Source organism: Hemitrygon akajei, chromosome 12 (assembly GCF_048418815.1).
Source record: "Hemitrygon akajei chromosome 12, sHemAka1.3, whole genome shotgun sequence".
NCBI classification, from domain to species: Eukaryota; Metazoa; Chordata; class Chondrichthyes; order Myliobatiformes; family Dasyatidae; genus Hemitrygon; species Hemitrygon akajei.
The window spans coordinates 3,437,384-3,454,055 of NC_133135.1; the positions used below are offsets into that span (position 1 = coordinate 3,437,384).

The 16,672-nt window shown below is 44.0% G+C and overlaps 1 protein-coding gene across 5 annotated transcripts in view; it reads left to right on the top strand.

Annotated features, from left to right (window-relative positions):
* lhx8a (LIM homeobox 8a) overlaps nt 1-16,672 on the top strand; it is a 40,009-nt gene that overhangs the window by 12,148 nt on the left and 11,189 nt on the right. For all 5 annotated transcript variants that reach the window (XM_073062491.1, XM_073062492.1, XM_073062495.1 and 2 more), the window contains one exon: nt 7,077-7,180. In XM_073062491.1, coding sequence (XP_072918592.1) covers nt 7,077-7,180 — 104 coding nt within the window. The remainder of the gene's footprint in view (nt 1-7,076; nt 7,181-16,672) is intronic.

The window sequence follows — 16,672 nt, forward strand, 5'->3', positions numbered from 1 at the left end:
TGTATCCCTCCTGACTTGTGCTTTTCAATAACCTTTTCATGGTGTTGCTTGAAGGCTCTTCTGTCATGGTGCAGTTTTTGCCAGGATACTGACTCATCAGTGGCTGGAGCTTCCAGATACAGGTGTAATTTTATTACAATCCACTAAAACATCTTGATTGCACATGGTGATCTCCACCTAACTAATTATGTGACTTCTAAAACCATTTGGCTGCACCAATGATGCTTTGATGTGTTATATTAAAGGGGTGAATACTTGTGCAATCAATTATTTTGTATTTTACATTTCTAATTAATTTAGATCACTTTGTAGGAATCTGTTTTCATTTTGACACTAATGTCTTTTTCTATTGATCGATGTCAAAAAAGCCAGATTAAATCGACTGTGATTCATTGTTGTAAAACAAAATATGAAAACTTCCAAGGGGGTGAATACTTTTATAGGCACTGTATGTCATGAAATGTATGTTCTGCTGCTGCAGTGAAGTACAATACATAAACTATAAGTTACAATGGTTCGGCGAGGTAAGTGGACTTCATTTTTGGTTTTTCTTTGTTTTATTTTGAGGAATAGTGAACATGTCGATAGGGTTAGTATTTTACTCTGGGTGTCGGATGTGGTAATCCTGGGAATCTTCCAGTCTCCCAGATGGCCACATTTGCGCCAGGTGCACCAAGATGCAGCTCCTGAGAGAACGTGATAGGGATCTGAAGCTGCGGCTCGATGACCTACAGCTTATTAGGGAGATAGAGAGGAGCTACAGGGAGTTACTCACCCTGAGGCTGTAGGAGTTAGATAAGTGGGTGACGGTCAGGGAAGGGAAGAGCTCAGACAGAGAGCACCCCTGTGGCCATCCCCTCAGTAATTGTTATCTTATTTTGGATGCGGTTGAGGGAGATGACCTGACAGAGGATGACCACAGCAATCTGGTCTCTGGCACTGAGTCTGGTTCCGTGGTGCAGAAGGAGAGGAGAAGAGGAATGCAGTAGTAATAGTGGATTCCATAGTGAGGGGAACAGACTGGAGGTTCTGTCAGCCTGATAGAGATACCCGCATGGTGTGTTGCCTCCCAGGTGCCAGGGTATGGGATGTCTCAGATTGGGTGCAGAGTACTCTGAAGGGAGTTGGTGAACAGACAGAAGTCTTGGTACATGTTGGTACCAATGACATGGATAGAAAAAGGGAGGAGATCCTGAAGAGAGAATTCAGTAATTTGGGTAGGAAGCTGAAAGGCAGGACCTCTAGGGTAGTAATGTCAGGATTGCTGCCTGTGCCACGTGCCAGCCAGTGCAAGAACAGGCATATTAATGTGTGGCTGAGAGACTGGTGTAGGGGGCAGGGCTTCAGATTCCTGGATCATCGGGAACCTTTTCTGGGGGAGGTACAACCTATACAAAAACCCACCTGAACCCAAAGGGGTCCAATATCCTAGCGGGCACACTTAATAGAGCTGTTAGGGAGGGTTTAAATTAATTTAGCAGGTGGATGGGAACCAGAGTGACAGGACTGAGGAAGGGGAAAACAGAAATAAATCAAAGATAGCGTGTAACAGTGATCATAGAAAGGTCACTGTTACACGCTATCACTGAACAGGCAGGAGATGAGGCTTAATCAAAGCCAGTGGCATGAGTTACAGGGCAATAGAGACGAGGTGCAGTGAAAACCGAAAGTAACAAATACTGGACTGAAAGTGTTATATTTGAATACACGCAGCATAAGGAATAAAATGGATGATCTTGAAATTCAGTTACAGATTGGCAAATATGACGTTGTGGCCATCTCTGAAACTTGGCTAAACGATAGCTGCCATTGGGAGCTGAACGTCCAAGGATATACGGTGTATTAGAAAGATAGGTTAGTAGGCAGAGGGGGTGGTGTGGCCCTGTGTATAAGAAATAATATTAAATCATTAGAAGGAGATGACATAGGATTGGAAGGTGTAGAGTTTCTGTGGGTTGAGTTAAGAAATGGCAAGGGTAAAAGGACACTAGTGGCAGTTGTATACAGGCCTTCAAACAGCAGCCGGGATGTGGATTACAAATTACAGCAGGAGATAGAAAAGGCGTGTCAGAAAGGCAATGTCATGATCATTGTTGGGGATTTTAACATGAAAGTGGATTGGGAAAACCAGGTCAGTACTGGACCTCGAGGGAGAATTTGTAGAATTTCTAAGGGATGGCTTTTAGAACAGCTTGTTGTTGAGACCACTAGGGGATCGGCTGTTGTGCAATGATCAGGAGTGGTGAGAGAGCTTAAGGTTAAGGAACCCTTGGGGAACAATGATCGAGTTCACACTGAAATTTGAGAGGGGGAAAATAAAATCCAATATGTCGGTATTTCAGTGGAATAAAGGAAATTACAATGGCATGGGAGGGGAACTGGCAGAAGTTGACTGGAAAGGGACATTTGCAGGAAGGACAGCAGAGCAGCAATGGCTGGAGTTTCTGTGAAAAATGAGGGAAGTGCAAGACGGTATATTCCAAATAAATTTTCAAAGGGAGGAAGGATACTACTGTGGCTGAGAAGTGAAGTCTGAGCCAAAGTAAAAGCAAAAGAGGGCATATTAAGAAGCCAGAACTAGTGGGAAGATAGAGGATTGGGGAACTTTTTTAAAAAACTTGCAGAAGGAAATCAAAGTTCACTTGGAAGGAAAAGATGAATTATGAGAGGAAGCTGGTGACTAATATCAAAGAAGATATTAAAAAGTTTTAGTATATAAAGGGTAAAAGACGGGGTAGATATTGGACCAATACAAAATGACGTTGGAGGTATTGTAATGAGAGATGCAGAGGAACTGAATACGTATTTTGCATCAGTCTTCACATTGGAAGACTTCTGCAGTATACCGGGCATTCAAGAGTGTCAGGGAAGTGAAGTTTGTGGAGTAAAAATTATGACTGAGAAGGTGCTCAGGAAGTTTAATGGTCTGAGGGTGGATAAATCTCCTGGACCTGATGGAATGCACCCTCGTGTTCTGAAGGAAGTAGCTGGAGAGATTGCGGAGGCATTAACAATGATTTTTCAAGAATCGATAGATTCTGGTGTTGTACAGGATGACTGGAAAATTGCAAATGTTACTCGGCTATTTAAGAAGGGTGGAAGGCAGCAGAAACTGACCTGTTAGCCTGGCATGTGGTTGGGAAGTTGGAGTTGATTGTTGGGGATGAGATTACGGAGTACCTGGAGGCACATGACAAGAAAGGCTAAAGCCAGCTTGGTTTCCTGAAAGGAAGATCCTGCCTGACAAACCTGCTGCAACTCTTTGAGGAAATTACAAGCAGGGTAGATAAAGGAGATGTAGTAGATGTGGTGTACTTAGATTTTCAGAAGGCCTTTGATAAGGTGCCACACGAGGCTGCTTGGCAAGATAAGAGCCTATGGAATAACATGGAAGTTACTAGCATGGGTGGTCAGCAGAAAACAGTGGGAATAAAGGGAATCTATTCTGGTTAGCTGCTGGTTACCAGTGGATGTTGGGACTGCTGCTTTTTACGATGTATGTCAATGATTTGGACAATGGATTAATGGATTTTTGGCTAAATTTGCCGGTGATACAAAGATGGGTGGAGGAGTAAGTGTTGAGGAAACAGAGAGCCTGCAGAGAGACTGAGATAGTTTAGGGGAATGGGCAAAGAAGTGGCAAATGAAATACAATGTTGGAAAGTGTATGGTCATGCATTTTGGTGGAAGAAATAAATGGGCAGACTATTATTTAGATGGGGAGAGAATTCAAAATGCAGAGATGCAAAGGGACTTGGGAGTCCTTGTGCAAGATACCTTAAAGGTTAACCTCCAGGTTGTGTCGGTGGTGAGGAAGGCAAATGCAATGTTGGCATTCATTTCTAGAGGTATAGAGTATAAGAGTAGGGATGTGATGTTGAGGCTCTATAAGGCACTCGTGAGACCACACTTGGAGTATTGTGTGCAGTTTTGGGCACCTTATTTTAGAAAGGTTATACTGACATTGGAGAGGGTTCAGAGAAGATTCATGAGAATGATTGCAGGAATGAAAGGGTTATCATATGAAGAACGTCTGGCAGTTCTTGGGATGTATTCCCTGGAGTTCAGGAGAATGAGGAGGGGTCTCAGAAACATTCTGAATGTTAAAAGGCCTGAACAGATTAGATATGGCAAAGTTATTTCCCATAGTAGGGGATTCTAGGTCAAGAGGGCACAACTTTAGGATTGAAGGACGTCCATTTAGAACAGGGATACGGAGAAATTACTTTAGTCAGAGGGTGGTAAATCTGTGGAATTTGTTGCCACGAGCAGTTGTGGAGGCTATGTCATAGGGTGCATTTAAGGCAGAGATAGATAGGTTCTTGATTAGCCAGGGCATCAAAGGGTATGGGGAGAAGGCAGGGGAGTGGGGATGACTGGAAGAGTTGGATCAGCCCATAATTGAAAGCCAGGGCTGACTGGACAGGCCGAATGGCCTACTTCTGCTCTTATTATCTTAGTCTTGGTTTTTCTGGAGCCACATTTCTGCAAGAAGCAGCACTCAGCAGTTTCTCACCACGTGTTAGTGCAGACACAGACAACTGCAATCCAGATCATCTTCCCCTGATGCTGGGGGACGTGCACCCTGATGGAGCTGGCTGAGTTTACAGCTTTCTGACCCTGGGCATTGGAGCCTTCATACCAGACAGTGTTATGAATGCTCTCCATCGTTCGGTGTCCCTTGCAGACAAATAACAATGGGTGGAGAGATGGGTAGTGTTGAGGAAGCAGGGAGACTTGAACAGATTGGAAGAATGAGCAAAGGCGTGGCAGATGGAATATAGTTTAGGGATGTGTATGGTCATGTGAAGGAATAAAGATGTAGTCTATTTTCTAAATGGGGAGGGAAATTCAAAGTCAGAGGTGCAAAAGGAATTGGGAGTTCTTGTGTAGGGTTCCCTGAAGGTTAATTTGCAGGGTGAATCAGTGGTAAGGAAGGTAAATTCCAAGGTTGGCATTTATTTCAAGAGGACTATAACATTACCTTATGAACAGAATCCTCATGTAATGAAGGTGAAATCACCATAAACCCTATCGACTTGCACAGTAACCTCGAGGAATTTATGGATGTGGACCCCAAGATCCCTCTGTACCTCCACATTGCTACGAATCCTGCCTGTAACCCTGTACCGTGCCTTCAGGTTTGACCTTTGAGGGAGATCAGGACCAATCAAGTGTGGCAGTGGAAAAGTGTGTATGGAACCAGAGATATTTAATGAATACTTCAGTATTCACTACAGAAAAGGATCTTGGTGATTGTAGGGATGGCTTGCAGCGGACTGAAAGCTTGAGCATATAGACACTAAGAAAGAGAATGTGCTGGAGCTTTTGGAAAGTATCAAGTTGGATAAGTCACTGAGACTGGATGAGATGTACCCCAGGCTACAGTGGGAGGCAAGGGAGGAGATTGCTGAGCCTCTGGCGATGATCTTTACATCACTAATGGGGACGGGAGAGGTTCCGGAGGATTGGAGGGTTGCAGATGTTGTTCCCTGATTCAAGAAAGGGAAACAGCCCAGGAAATTATAGACCAGTGAGTCTTATATCAGTGGTTGGTAAGTTGGTGGAGAAGATCCTGAGAGGCAGGATTTATGAACATTTGGAGAGGCATAATATGATTAGGAACAGTCAGCATGGCTTTGTCAAAGGTAGGTTGTGACATACGAGCCTGATTTAATTATTTGAGGATGTGACTAAACACATTGAAGGTAGAGCCGTAAATGTAGCGTATGTGGATTTCAGCAAGGCATTTGATAAGGTACCCCATGCAAGGCTTATTGAGAAAGTAAGGAGGCATGGGATCCAAGGGGACATTGCTTTGTGGATCCAGAACTGGCTTGCCCACAGAAGGCAAAGAGTGGTTGTAGACTGGTCATATTCTTCATGGAGGTCGGTGACCAGTAGTGTGCCTCAAGGATCTGTTCTGGGGCCCCTTCTGTTTATGATTTTTATAAATTACCTGGACGAGGAAGTGAAGGGATAGGATGGCTAACTTGCTGATGACTCAAAGGTTGAGGGTGTTGTGAACAGTGTGGAGGTTACAGTGCGACATTGATAGGATGCAACATTGGGCTGAGAAGTGGCAGATGGAGTTCAAGCCAGATAAGTGTGAGGTGGTTCATTTTGGGAGGTCAAATATGATGGCGGAATATAGTATTAATGGTAAGAGTCTTGGTGGTGTGGAGGATCTGAGTCCATAGGACACTCAAAGCTGCTGCACAGGTGGACTCTGGTTAAGAAGGCGTATGATGCATTGGCCTTCATCAACCATGGGATTGAGTTTAAGAGCCAAGAGGTAATGTTACAGCTTTATAGGACCCTGATCAGACCCCACCTGGAGTACTGTGCTCAGTTCTGGTCATCTCACTACAGGAAGGATATGGAAACCATAGAAAGGCTGCAGAGCAGATTTACAAGGATGTTGCCTGGATCGGGGAGCATGGCTTATGAGAATAGTTTGAGTGAACTCTGCCTTTTCTCCTTGGAGCGACAGAGGATGAGAGGTGACCTGATAGAGGTGTACAAGATGAGAGAGGCATTGATCGTGTGGATAGTCAGAGGCTTTTTCCCAGGGTTGAAATGACTAGCATGAGAGGGCACAGTTTTAAGGTGCTCAGAAGTAGGTACAGAGGAGATGGCAGGGGTAAGTTTTTTTTTTTATGCAGAGAGTGGTGAGTGCGTGGAATGGGCTGCCAGTGACGGTGCTGGTGGCGGATACGATAGGGTCTTTTAAGAGGCTCCTGGACGGGTACATGGAATTTAGAATTGTAGAGGGCTATGGGTAACCCTAGGTAATTTCTCAAGCAAGTACATGCCCTGCACAGCTTTGTGGGCCAAAGGACCTGTATTGTGCTGTAGGTTTTCTATGTTTCTATGTTCTTCAAAAGTGAATTACTATAAATTGTGCCAGATTGATCTCCATCTGCCTCTTCTCTGCCCATCTCCTTAACTTGTCAGTCTGCTAATTCTGTCTGGAGATGTGGGAGCAAGTGGATTACCTGTTGTATTCATTAGATTTTTCAATAAAACTGCAGAGCACCTTCAAAAGCGCAAATTGTGAATCTGGCATTTTGCAGGACATGGACTCAGTACGGAAGGAGCAACATCTACAGAACAGGAGCTGAATCAGCCCAAACCAACCAAACGAGCTCGAACCAGTTTCACAGCAGACCAACTTCAGGTAATCACCTGAAAGAAATCAATTTGTGTTCTACCTTTGTAGCCCACAGGCTTGGAGGATGTGATTTTTCTCTAACACCTTTTCTATCACCACAATAATGCTGAAGGATCTCGGCCTGAATCGTCAACTGTACTTGGATGCTGCCTGGCTTGCTGAGTTCCTCCAGCATTTTGTGTGTGTTGCTCAGATTTCCAGCATCTGGTGATTTTCTCTTGTTTGTGAAGTGTAGTTGGTTGTGCAGGAAATGCCACAGTGGTAGTAGTCTGGTTTGTATGGTAGCTGATGCAAGTGCTGAAAAGCTGGAATAAAGATCAGCAGCATAAGCACAGGTTGGGCAGTGTCTCTGAGTGAATGTTTCAGGTCTAGGACCTTCAGAATTGGGTTCATTGTCATAAGACATAGGAGCAGAATTAGGCCATTCAGCCCATTGAGTCTGTTCCACTATTCCATCATAGCTGATCCCAGATCCCACTCAACCCCTTGTAGGGGCTTTGCCATATCCTTTGATGCCCTGACCAAAACTATCAACTTGGGCTTTAAATATGCCCATGAACTTGGCCTCCACTGCAGACTGTGGCAGAGTATTCCACAGATTTACTACACTCTGGCTTAAAACATCCTTACCTTTGGTCTAAAAGGTCACCCCTCAATTTTGAGGCTGTGCCCTCTAGTTCTGGATATCCCCACCATAGAAAACATCCTTTCCACATCTACCTTATCTCATCCTTTCAATATTTGGTAAGTTTCAATGAGATCCCCCCCCCACCACATTCTTCTAAATTCCAGTGAGTACAGGCCCAAAGCTGCCAAACGCTCCTCATATGTTTACCCCTTCATTCCCGGAATCATCCTCATGAACCCCTTCTAGATTCTCTCCAATGACAGCACCACCTCTCTGAGATGTGGGGCCGAAAACTGTTGTCAAAACTCTAAATGCGGCCTGACTAGTGTCTTGTAAAGCCTCAGCATTATCGCCTTGCTTTTATGTTCTATTCCCCGTGAAATTAATGCCAACATTGCATTTGCTGCCTTTACCACACTCAACATGTAAATTAACCTGGGAGTCTTGCATGAGGATTCCAAAGTCCCTCTGAAACTCTAATGTTTGAGTTTTCTCCCTGTTTAGATGATAGTCCACACTATTGTATATCATTAACTTTTGACATTAAATTAGTTTTTCATGGTGGCAGGGCAAAAATGCTATTAAATACAAATATAAATAGTGCAAATATGAAAGGAATAGTGTGCTTATGGGCCGAATTCTCTAACTTCCGCCACCTCCAACGGGATCCCACTACCAAGTACATCTTCTCCCCCCCCCCCCTTTCTGCTTTCCGCAGGGATCACTCCTTACGCGACTCCCTTGTCCACTCGTCCCCCCCATCCCTTCCCACCGATCTCCCTCCTGGCACTTATCCTTGTAAGTGGAACAAGTGCTACACCTGCCCTTACACTTCCTCCTTCACCACCATTCGGGGCCCCAGACAGTCCTTCCAGGTGAGGCGACACTTCACCTGTGAGTCGGCTGATGTGGTATACTGCATCCGGTGCTCCCGGTGTGGCCTTTTATATATTGGTGAGACCCGACACAGACTGGGAGACTGTTTCGCTGAACACCTACGTTTGGTCTGCCAGAGAAAGCAGGATCGCCCAGTGGCTACACATTTAAATTCCACGTCCCATTCCCATTCTGATATGTCTATCCATGGCCTCCTCTACTGTCAAGATGAAGCCACACTCGGGTTGGAGGAACAACACCTTATATACCGGCTGGGTAGCCTCCAACCTGAAGGCATGAACATTAAATTCTCTAACTTCCGTTAATGCCCCTCCTCCCCTTCTTACCCCATCCCTGACGGGATGCCTGGCCTGCTGTGTTCCACCAGCATTTTGTGAGTGTGTTTATGGGCTGTTCAGAAGTCTGATGGGAAGAAGCTGCACTCCCCAGTCAGTATAGATTGGCAGCAGCATTTCCACAGGTGCATGAGCCAGTCCCCATTGGGGAATCGGAGATGGAGAGGGTCAGTAACTTTAAATTCTTCGGTGTTAACATACCAGAAGATCTGCCCTGGAAACAGCACGAAAATGCAACCACAAACAAGGCACAGCAGTGCCTCCACTTTCTTAGAAGTTTGTACAGATTTGGTCCATCAGTTAACACTTTGACAAACATGTATAGATGCACCATATCCTAAATGGTTACATGATAGTCTGGTATGGAGACATCTATGCTCAGGAACAGAAAATGGCAGATACAGCCCAGTCCATTGCAGGGAAAGCCCTCCCCACCACATGGAGTGCTCCCACAAGAAAACAACATTCATCCTTGGGACCCCCCCCCCCCGCCCCCATCATCCAGGCCATGCTCTCTTCTTGCTGCTACCATTAGGAAGGAGGTACAGGAGCCTCAGGTTCACACCACCAGGTTCAGGAACAGTTATTACCCCACAACCATCAGGCTCCTGAACCAGTGTGGATAACTTCACTCACCTCAATACTGAACTCATTCTATGACCTACACACTCACTTTCAGGGACTCTTTGCACCTCATTTCTCAGTATTTGTTTATGTACAGTTTGCCATAACTTCTATTGTCTTTATCTTCCTATGAATGACTGCAAGAAAATGAATCTCAGTCATATATAGTAACGTGTATTTCAATGATTTCACTTTGAACTTTGATTAACTTTTGACTTAAAAACTGTTCTGAATCGTTGTGTGAGTCTTTGGGCCCCTGTACTTTCTCCCCACAGAGTTTTAGCAGCTTGAATAGAGGTTAATTATTGGCCAAGGCATAAAGGGTCCTTCCCTGATCTTTTAAATTTACTTTTTGGATCTGTACTGCTGGCCATCCCATCATAAGTAAGAACGAGCCATCTCATTGAACCTCTGCAGTGCTTCCAGTGAAGGTGCCCTGAAGTGCTGTTGGGGAGAGAGTTCTTGGGTCTGGATCCAGTGACAATTCCAAGTCAGGATGGTCCTCAGTGGAAGATGCAGCAAGTGTGGGAGGAACTGTTGTAGATGACAAGTGGAGGTGGATAGGACATTTCCTACAGTGGGGGAAGTTTAGGAGCAGAGGGCACAACCTCTGATGTCTATTTAGGACAGATGAAAAGGAATTTCTCTATCCAGAAGGTGATGAATCTGTGGAATTCTTTGCCTCAGGCAATTGTGGAGGCCAAGTCACTGGGTATATTTAAGGTGGAGGCTGATAATTCTTGATTAGTCAGGGTGTCAAAGGTTATAGGGAGAAACAAGAGAAAATCTGCAGATGCTGGAAATCCAAACAACACACACACAGTGCTGGAGGAACTTGGTTTAGGCAGCATTGATGGAAAAGAGTAAATAGTCTATGTATATTCCTGCTGAAGGGAGAAGGTAGGAGAGTGGGGTTGAGAGGGATAATGAATCGACCACGACTGAATGGCAAAGAAGACTCCATGTGTCAAATGGCCAAATTTTTCTATGTATACTTACTCGGTTCCTTAAATAAACCTTCTGTTTACCTCCCCCCACATCACACCCAGCATCTCATGTTTTCTGTACTAATTGAAGCTTTTACCCACCCTCTGGTGCTGTCTGTGTACAGTTTGCATGACTACATGGGTTCCTCTTCCCCCCCCCCCCCCCCCCCGCCACATCCCAAAGACATACAGGTCAGTGGGTTAATCAGCCTCGGTAAATTATTCCCAGTATGTGAGTGAGAGATGGAACCTGGGGTGAGTTGATGGGAGTGTGGGGAGGAATAATTTATTAATTATTGAAAAGCAGCATGGAATAGGCCCTTCCAGCCTTCTGGGCCACACTGCCCAGCAAACCCCTGACTTAATGCTAGTGCAATCACGGGACAATTTACAATGACCAATTAACCTACCAACTGGTACGTCTTTGGAATGTGGGAGGAAACCAGAGCACTTTGAAACCCCTGCAGTCACGGGGAGAACATACAAACTCCTTGTAGGCATCGGCAGGAAATGAATCCAAGTTGCTGGTACTATAAAGTGTTGTAGTAACTACAGAATTAGTAGAGGAGGGTGAGAGATGGAATGATGGATAAGCTTAAACAGCATCAATAACATGGATTTTTCCCCAGGTTAGAAATGGCTAATATGAGAGGGTGTAATTTTTTAAAAAAGTGATTAAAGGAATGTATGGGGGTTGGGGGGAATGCTAGATGTGGTTTTCAAAGTAGTGGGGTATGTGGAATTCACTGCTGGGGTGGTAGTAGAGGCACATATTGGGGACATATAAGACTGAGGCACATAGATGATAGAAAAGTAGAGGGCTATATGGGAGGGAAGAGTTAGATTGATCTTGACATTGTTTAATACATTGACACAACATTGTGGGCTGAATGACCTGCACTGTTCTATGCAATAAAATGGGATCATTATCAATGGACACAAACAACACACACAAAATGCTGGTGGGACACAGCAGGTCAGGCAGCATCTATAGGGAGAAGCACTGTCGACGTTTCGGGCCGAGACCCTTCGTCAGGACTCTCATTAGGGTCTCGGCCCAAACGTCGACAGTGCTTCTCCCTATAGATGCTGCCTGGCCTGCTGTGTCCCACCAGCATTTTGTGTGTGTTGTTTGAATTTCCAGCATCCGCAGATTTCCTCGTGTTTGCTCTATCAATGGATGTTGTTGGTCTGGATGTGATGGGTGAAGGGTTACTGCTCTGTACTATGTGATCCAAATTGAAGATAAAATTGGAGCAATTAAGACCATAATTTATAGGAGCAGAATTAGGCCATTTGGCCCATTGAGTCTGCTCCACCATTCAGTCACGTCTGATCCAATTTTCCTCTTGGCCCCAATCTCCTGCTTTCTCCCTGTATCCTTTCATGCCCTAACCAATCAAGAATCTATCAACCTCTGCCTTAAATATACATAAAGTTGTGGCCTCCACAGTTGGCAGTGACGAAGAATTCCACAGATTCACTACTCTCTGCCTAAAGAAAGCTCTAAGAGTACTCTGAGGCTGTGGCCACTGGTATTAGAATCTCTCATCATAGGAAACATCCTTTCTACATCCACTCTATTAAGGCCTTTCACCATTAGGCTTCAATAAGATCACTCATTTTTCTGAATTCTAGTGAATACAGGCCCAGAGCCAGCAAATGCTCTTCATAAGACAAGCCATTCAATCAAGGAATAATTTTCATGAACCTTTTTTTCAACCCTCTCCAGTGTCAGCATATCCTTTCTAAGATGAAGGGCCCAAAATTGCTCACAATACTCTAAGTGAGGCCTCACAGGTGCTTTATAAAGTCTCAACATTCCATTCCTTGCCTATTATATTCTAGTCCTCTTGATATGCATGCTAACATTGCATTTGTTTTCACCACAGGCTTGACCTGCAAATTAACCTTTAGGGAATCCTGGACAAAGACTCCCAAGTCTCTTTATGCCTCAGATTTTTTTGTACTTCCTTGCTATTTAGAAAAAGTCAGTCCTTTCATTTCTTCTATCAAAATGCATGGCCATTCAATTCTCAATGCTGTATTCCATCTGCCAATTTGCCCATTCTGCTAATCCAAGTCCTTCTGTAACCTCACTATTTCAACTGCTTGTTCCTCCACCTATCTTTGTATCACCTGCGAACTTCGCAACAAAGGCATCAATTCCATCATCCAAATCATTGACATGCAATGTAAAACAAATCAGTCCCAACTTAGACCCCTGTGGACCACCACTAGTTACCTGAAGCCAACCAGAAGAGCCTCTCTTTATTCCTCCTTTGCCTCCTGCCTCTCAGCCAGTGTTTAATCCTTGCTGCAGTTTTTCTTGTAATACCATGGGCTTGAAGCTTGTCAAACTGCCTCATGTGTGGCACCTTGTTAAAGGCCTAAAAATCCAAGTACATATCATCAACCAATTCTCCTTTGTCTATCCTGCTTGTTATTTCTTCAAAGAATTCCAACAGATTTGTCAGGCAAGTTTTTCCCTTGGAACCATGCTGACCTTGGCCTATTTTATCATGTGCCTCCAAGTACCCTGAAACCTCATCCTTAACAATCAACTCCAACATCTTCCCAACCACTGAGATCAGACTAACTGGTCTATAGTTTCCATTCTTCTGCCTCTTCCCCCTTCTGGAGGAGTGGAGTGACACTTGCAATTTCCCAGTCTTCTGGAACCATTCCCAATCTAGTGATTGTTAAAAGATCATTACTAATGCCTTCACAATCTCTTCAGCCATATCTTTCAGCACCCTGGGACGTACATCATCTGGCCCAGGTGGTTTATCTACCTTCAGACCATTCACTTTCCCAAGAACCTTCCCTGGAGTTATGGTAACTTCACACACTTCATGACCCCTGATGCCTGGAACTTCCACCACACTGCTACTGTCTTCCACAGTGAAGACTGATGCAAATTATTTATTAAGTTTGTCTGACATTTTCTTGTCCCATGTTACTACCTCTCCAGCATTGTTTTCCCATGGTCTGATATCCAATCTCGCCTCCCTTTTATACTTTGTATCAGAAGAAAATTTTGGTGCTCTCTTTAATATTATTGTTAGTGCTATTGGGGATGGGAACCAGAGTGCCAGAGCAGATAGTAGAGTTGCAGGTGAAAATAAGTGATGTTCAAAGTTCATGCAAAGTCACAAATAGAAGGGTTGTGTGTGGTGGTAATAATCTTCTGAGGTGTGTCTATTTCAATGTGAGGAGTATTGTGGGGAAGGCAGATGAGCTGAGGGCCTGGATTGACACATGGAATTATGACATCATAGCCATTACTGAAACTTGGCTACAGGAGGGGCAGGACTGGCAGCTTAATGTTCCAGGGTTCCAATGTTTCAGACGTGATAGAGGCAGAGGGATGAAGGGTTGGGTGTGTGGCAGTGCTAAACTGTTACAGCAGTGATCAGGCAGGACAGTTTAGAGAGCTTGTTTACTGAGGCCATATGGGTGGAACTGAGGAACAGGAAGGGTATGACCACATTAATAGGGTTGTATTATAGACCACCCAACAGTGAGCAAGAATTGGAGGAGCAAATCTGCAGAGAGATCGCAGACAACTGCAGGAAACAAAGTTGTGATAGTAGGGGATTTTAATTTTCCACATATTGATTGGGGCTCACATACTGTTAAAGGTCTAGACGGGTTAGAGTTGGAAAATGTGTTCAGGAAAGTTTTCTAAATATGTAGAGGTACCGACTAGAGAGGATGCAATATTAGATCTCCTATTAGGAAATGAGTTGGGGCAGGTGATGGAAGTGTGTGTAGGGGAACACTTTGGTTCCAGTGATCATAACACCATTAGTTTCAACTTGATCATGGATAAAGATAGATCTGGTCCTCTGGTTGAGGTTCTAAACTGGAAAAAGGCCAATTTTGAAGAAATGAGAAAGGATCTAAAAAGTGTGGATTAGAACAGTTTGTTCTCTGACAAGGATGTGATTGGTAAATGGGAGGCCTACAAAGGAGAAATTTTGAGAGTGCAGAGTTTGTATGTTCCTGTCGGGATTAAAGGCAAAGTGAATAAGAATAAGGAACCTTGGTTCTCAAGGGATATTGGCACTATGATAAAGAAGAGAGATGTATGACGTGTATAGAAACAAGGAGCAAATAAGGTGCTTGAGGAGTATAAAAAGTGCAAAAAAAAACTTAAGAAATCAGAATGGCTAAAAGAAGACATGAGGTTGCTTTAGCAGTCAAGGTGAAGGATAATCCAAAGAGCTTCCACAGGTATATTAAGAGCAAAAGGATAGTAAGGGATAAAATTGGTCCTCTTGAAGACCAGAGTGGTTGGCTATGTGTGGAACCAAAAGAAATGGGGGAGATCTTAAATGGGTTTTTTGCATCTGTATTTGTGAAGGAAACTGGCATGGAGTCAATGGAAATGAGGTAAACAGGTAGTGAGGTTGTGGAACCTATACAGGATTGAAGAGGAGGAGGTGCTTGCTATCTTGAGGCAAATCAGAGTAGATAAATCCCCAGGACCTGACAGGGTATTCCCTCGGATCTTGAAGGAGACTAGTGTTGAAATTATAGGGGCCCTGGCAGATATATTTAAAATGTCGGTATCTACGGGTGAGGTGTCGGAGGATTGGAGGATAGCTTGTGTTGTCCCGTTGTCTTAAAAACTGCTCTAAAAGTAATCCGGGAAATTATAGGCTGGTAAATTTGACGTTGGTAGTAGGTAAATTATTGGAAGGAGTACTAAGAGATAGGATCTACGAGTATTTGGATAGACAGGGACTTGTTAGAGTCAACATGGTTTTGTGCATGGTGGGTCATGTTTAACCAATCTATTAGTTTTTCAAGGAGGTTACCAGGAAAGTAGATGAAGGGAAGGCAGTGGATGTTGTCTACATGGACCTCAGTAAGCCTTTGACAAGGTCCCGCATGGGAGGTCAGTTAGGAAGATTCAGTCACTAGGTATACATGGTGAGGTAGTAAATTGGATTAGACATTGGCTCAGTGGGAGAAGCCAGAGAGTGGTAGTGGAGGATTGCTACTCTGAGTGGAGGCCTGTGACTAGTGGTGTGCCACAGGGATCAGTGCTGGGTCCATTGTTATTTGTCATCTATATCAATGATCTGGATGATGTGGTAAATTGGATCAGCAAATTTGCTGATGATACAAAGATTGGAGGTGTGGTGGACAGTAAGGAAGGTTTTCAAAGCTTGCAGAGGGATTTGTACCAGCTGGAATAATGAGCTGAAAAATGGCAAATTGAGTTTAATGAGTTTAAAGTGTGAGGTATTGCACTTTGGAAGGACAAACCAAGGTAGAAAATACAAGGTAAATGGTAGGGCACTGAGGAGTGCAGTAGAATGGAGAGATTTGGGAATACAGATACAAAATTCCCTAAAAGTGGCATCACAGGTAGATAGGGTTGTAAAGAGAGCTTTTTGTTTATAAATCAAAGTATTGAGTATAAGAGTTGGAATGTTAAGGTGAGGTTGTATAAGGCATTAGTGAGGCTGAATTTGGAGTATTGTGTGCAGTTTTGGTCACTGAATTACAGGAAGGATATTAATAAGGTTGAAAGAGTGCAGAGGAGGTTTACAAGGATGTTGCCAGGACTTGAGAAACTGAGTTACAGAGAAAGGTTGAATAGGTTAGGACTTTATTCCCTGGAGCATAGAAGAATGAGGGGAAATTTGATAGAGGTATATAAAATTATGATGGGTATAGATAGTGAATGCAAGCAGGCTTTTTCCACAGAGGCTAGGGGAGGGGAAAAAAAGAAGACATGGGTTAAGGGTGAAGGGAAAAAAGTTTAAGGGAACATTGGGGGGGGGGGCTTCAAGGCAGAGTACAAAGTAAATGGCAGGATACTTGGTCGTGTGGAGGAGAAGGTGGTTCTGGGGGTACATGTCCACAGATCCCTGGAAGTTGCCTCACAGGTAGATGGGGTAGTTAAGAAAGCTTATGGGGTGTTAGCATAAGTCGAGGGACAGAGTTTGAGACGCGATGTAATGATACAGCTCTATAAAACTCTGGTTAGGTCACACTTGGAGTACTGTGT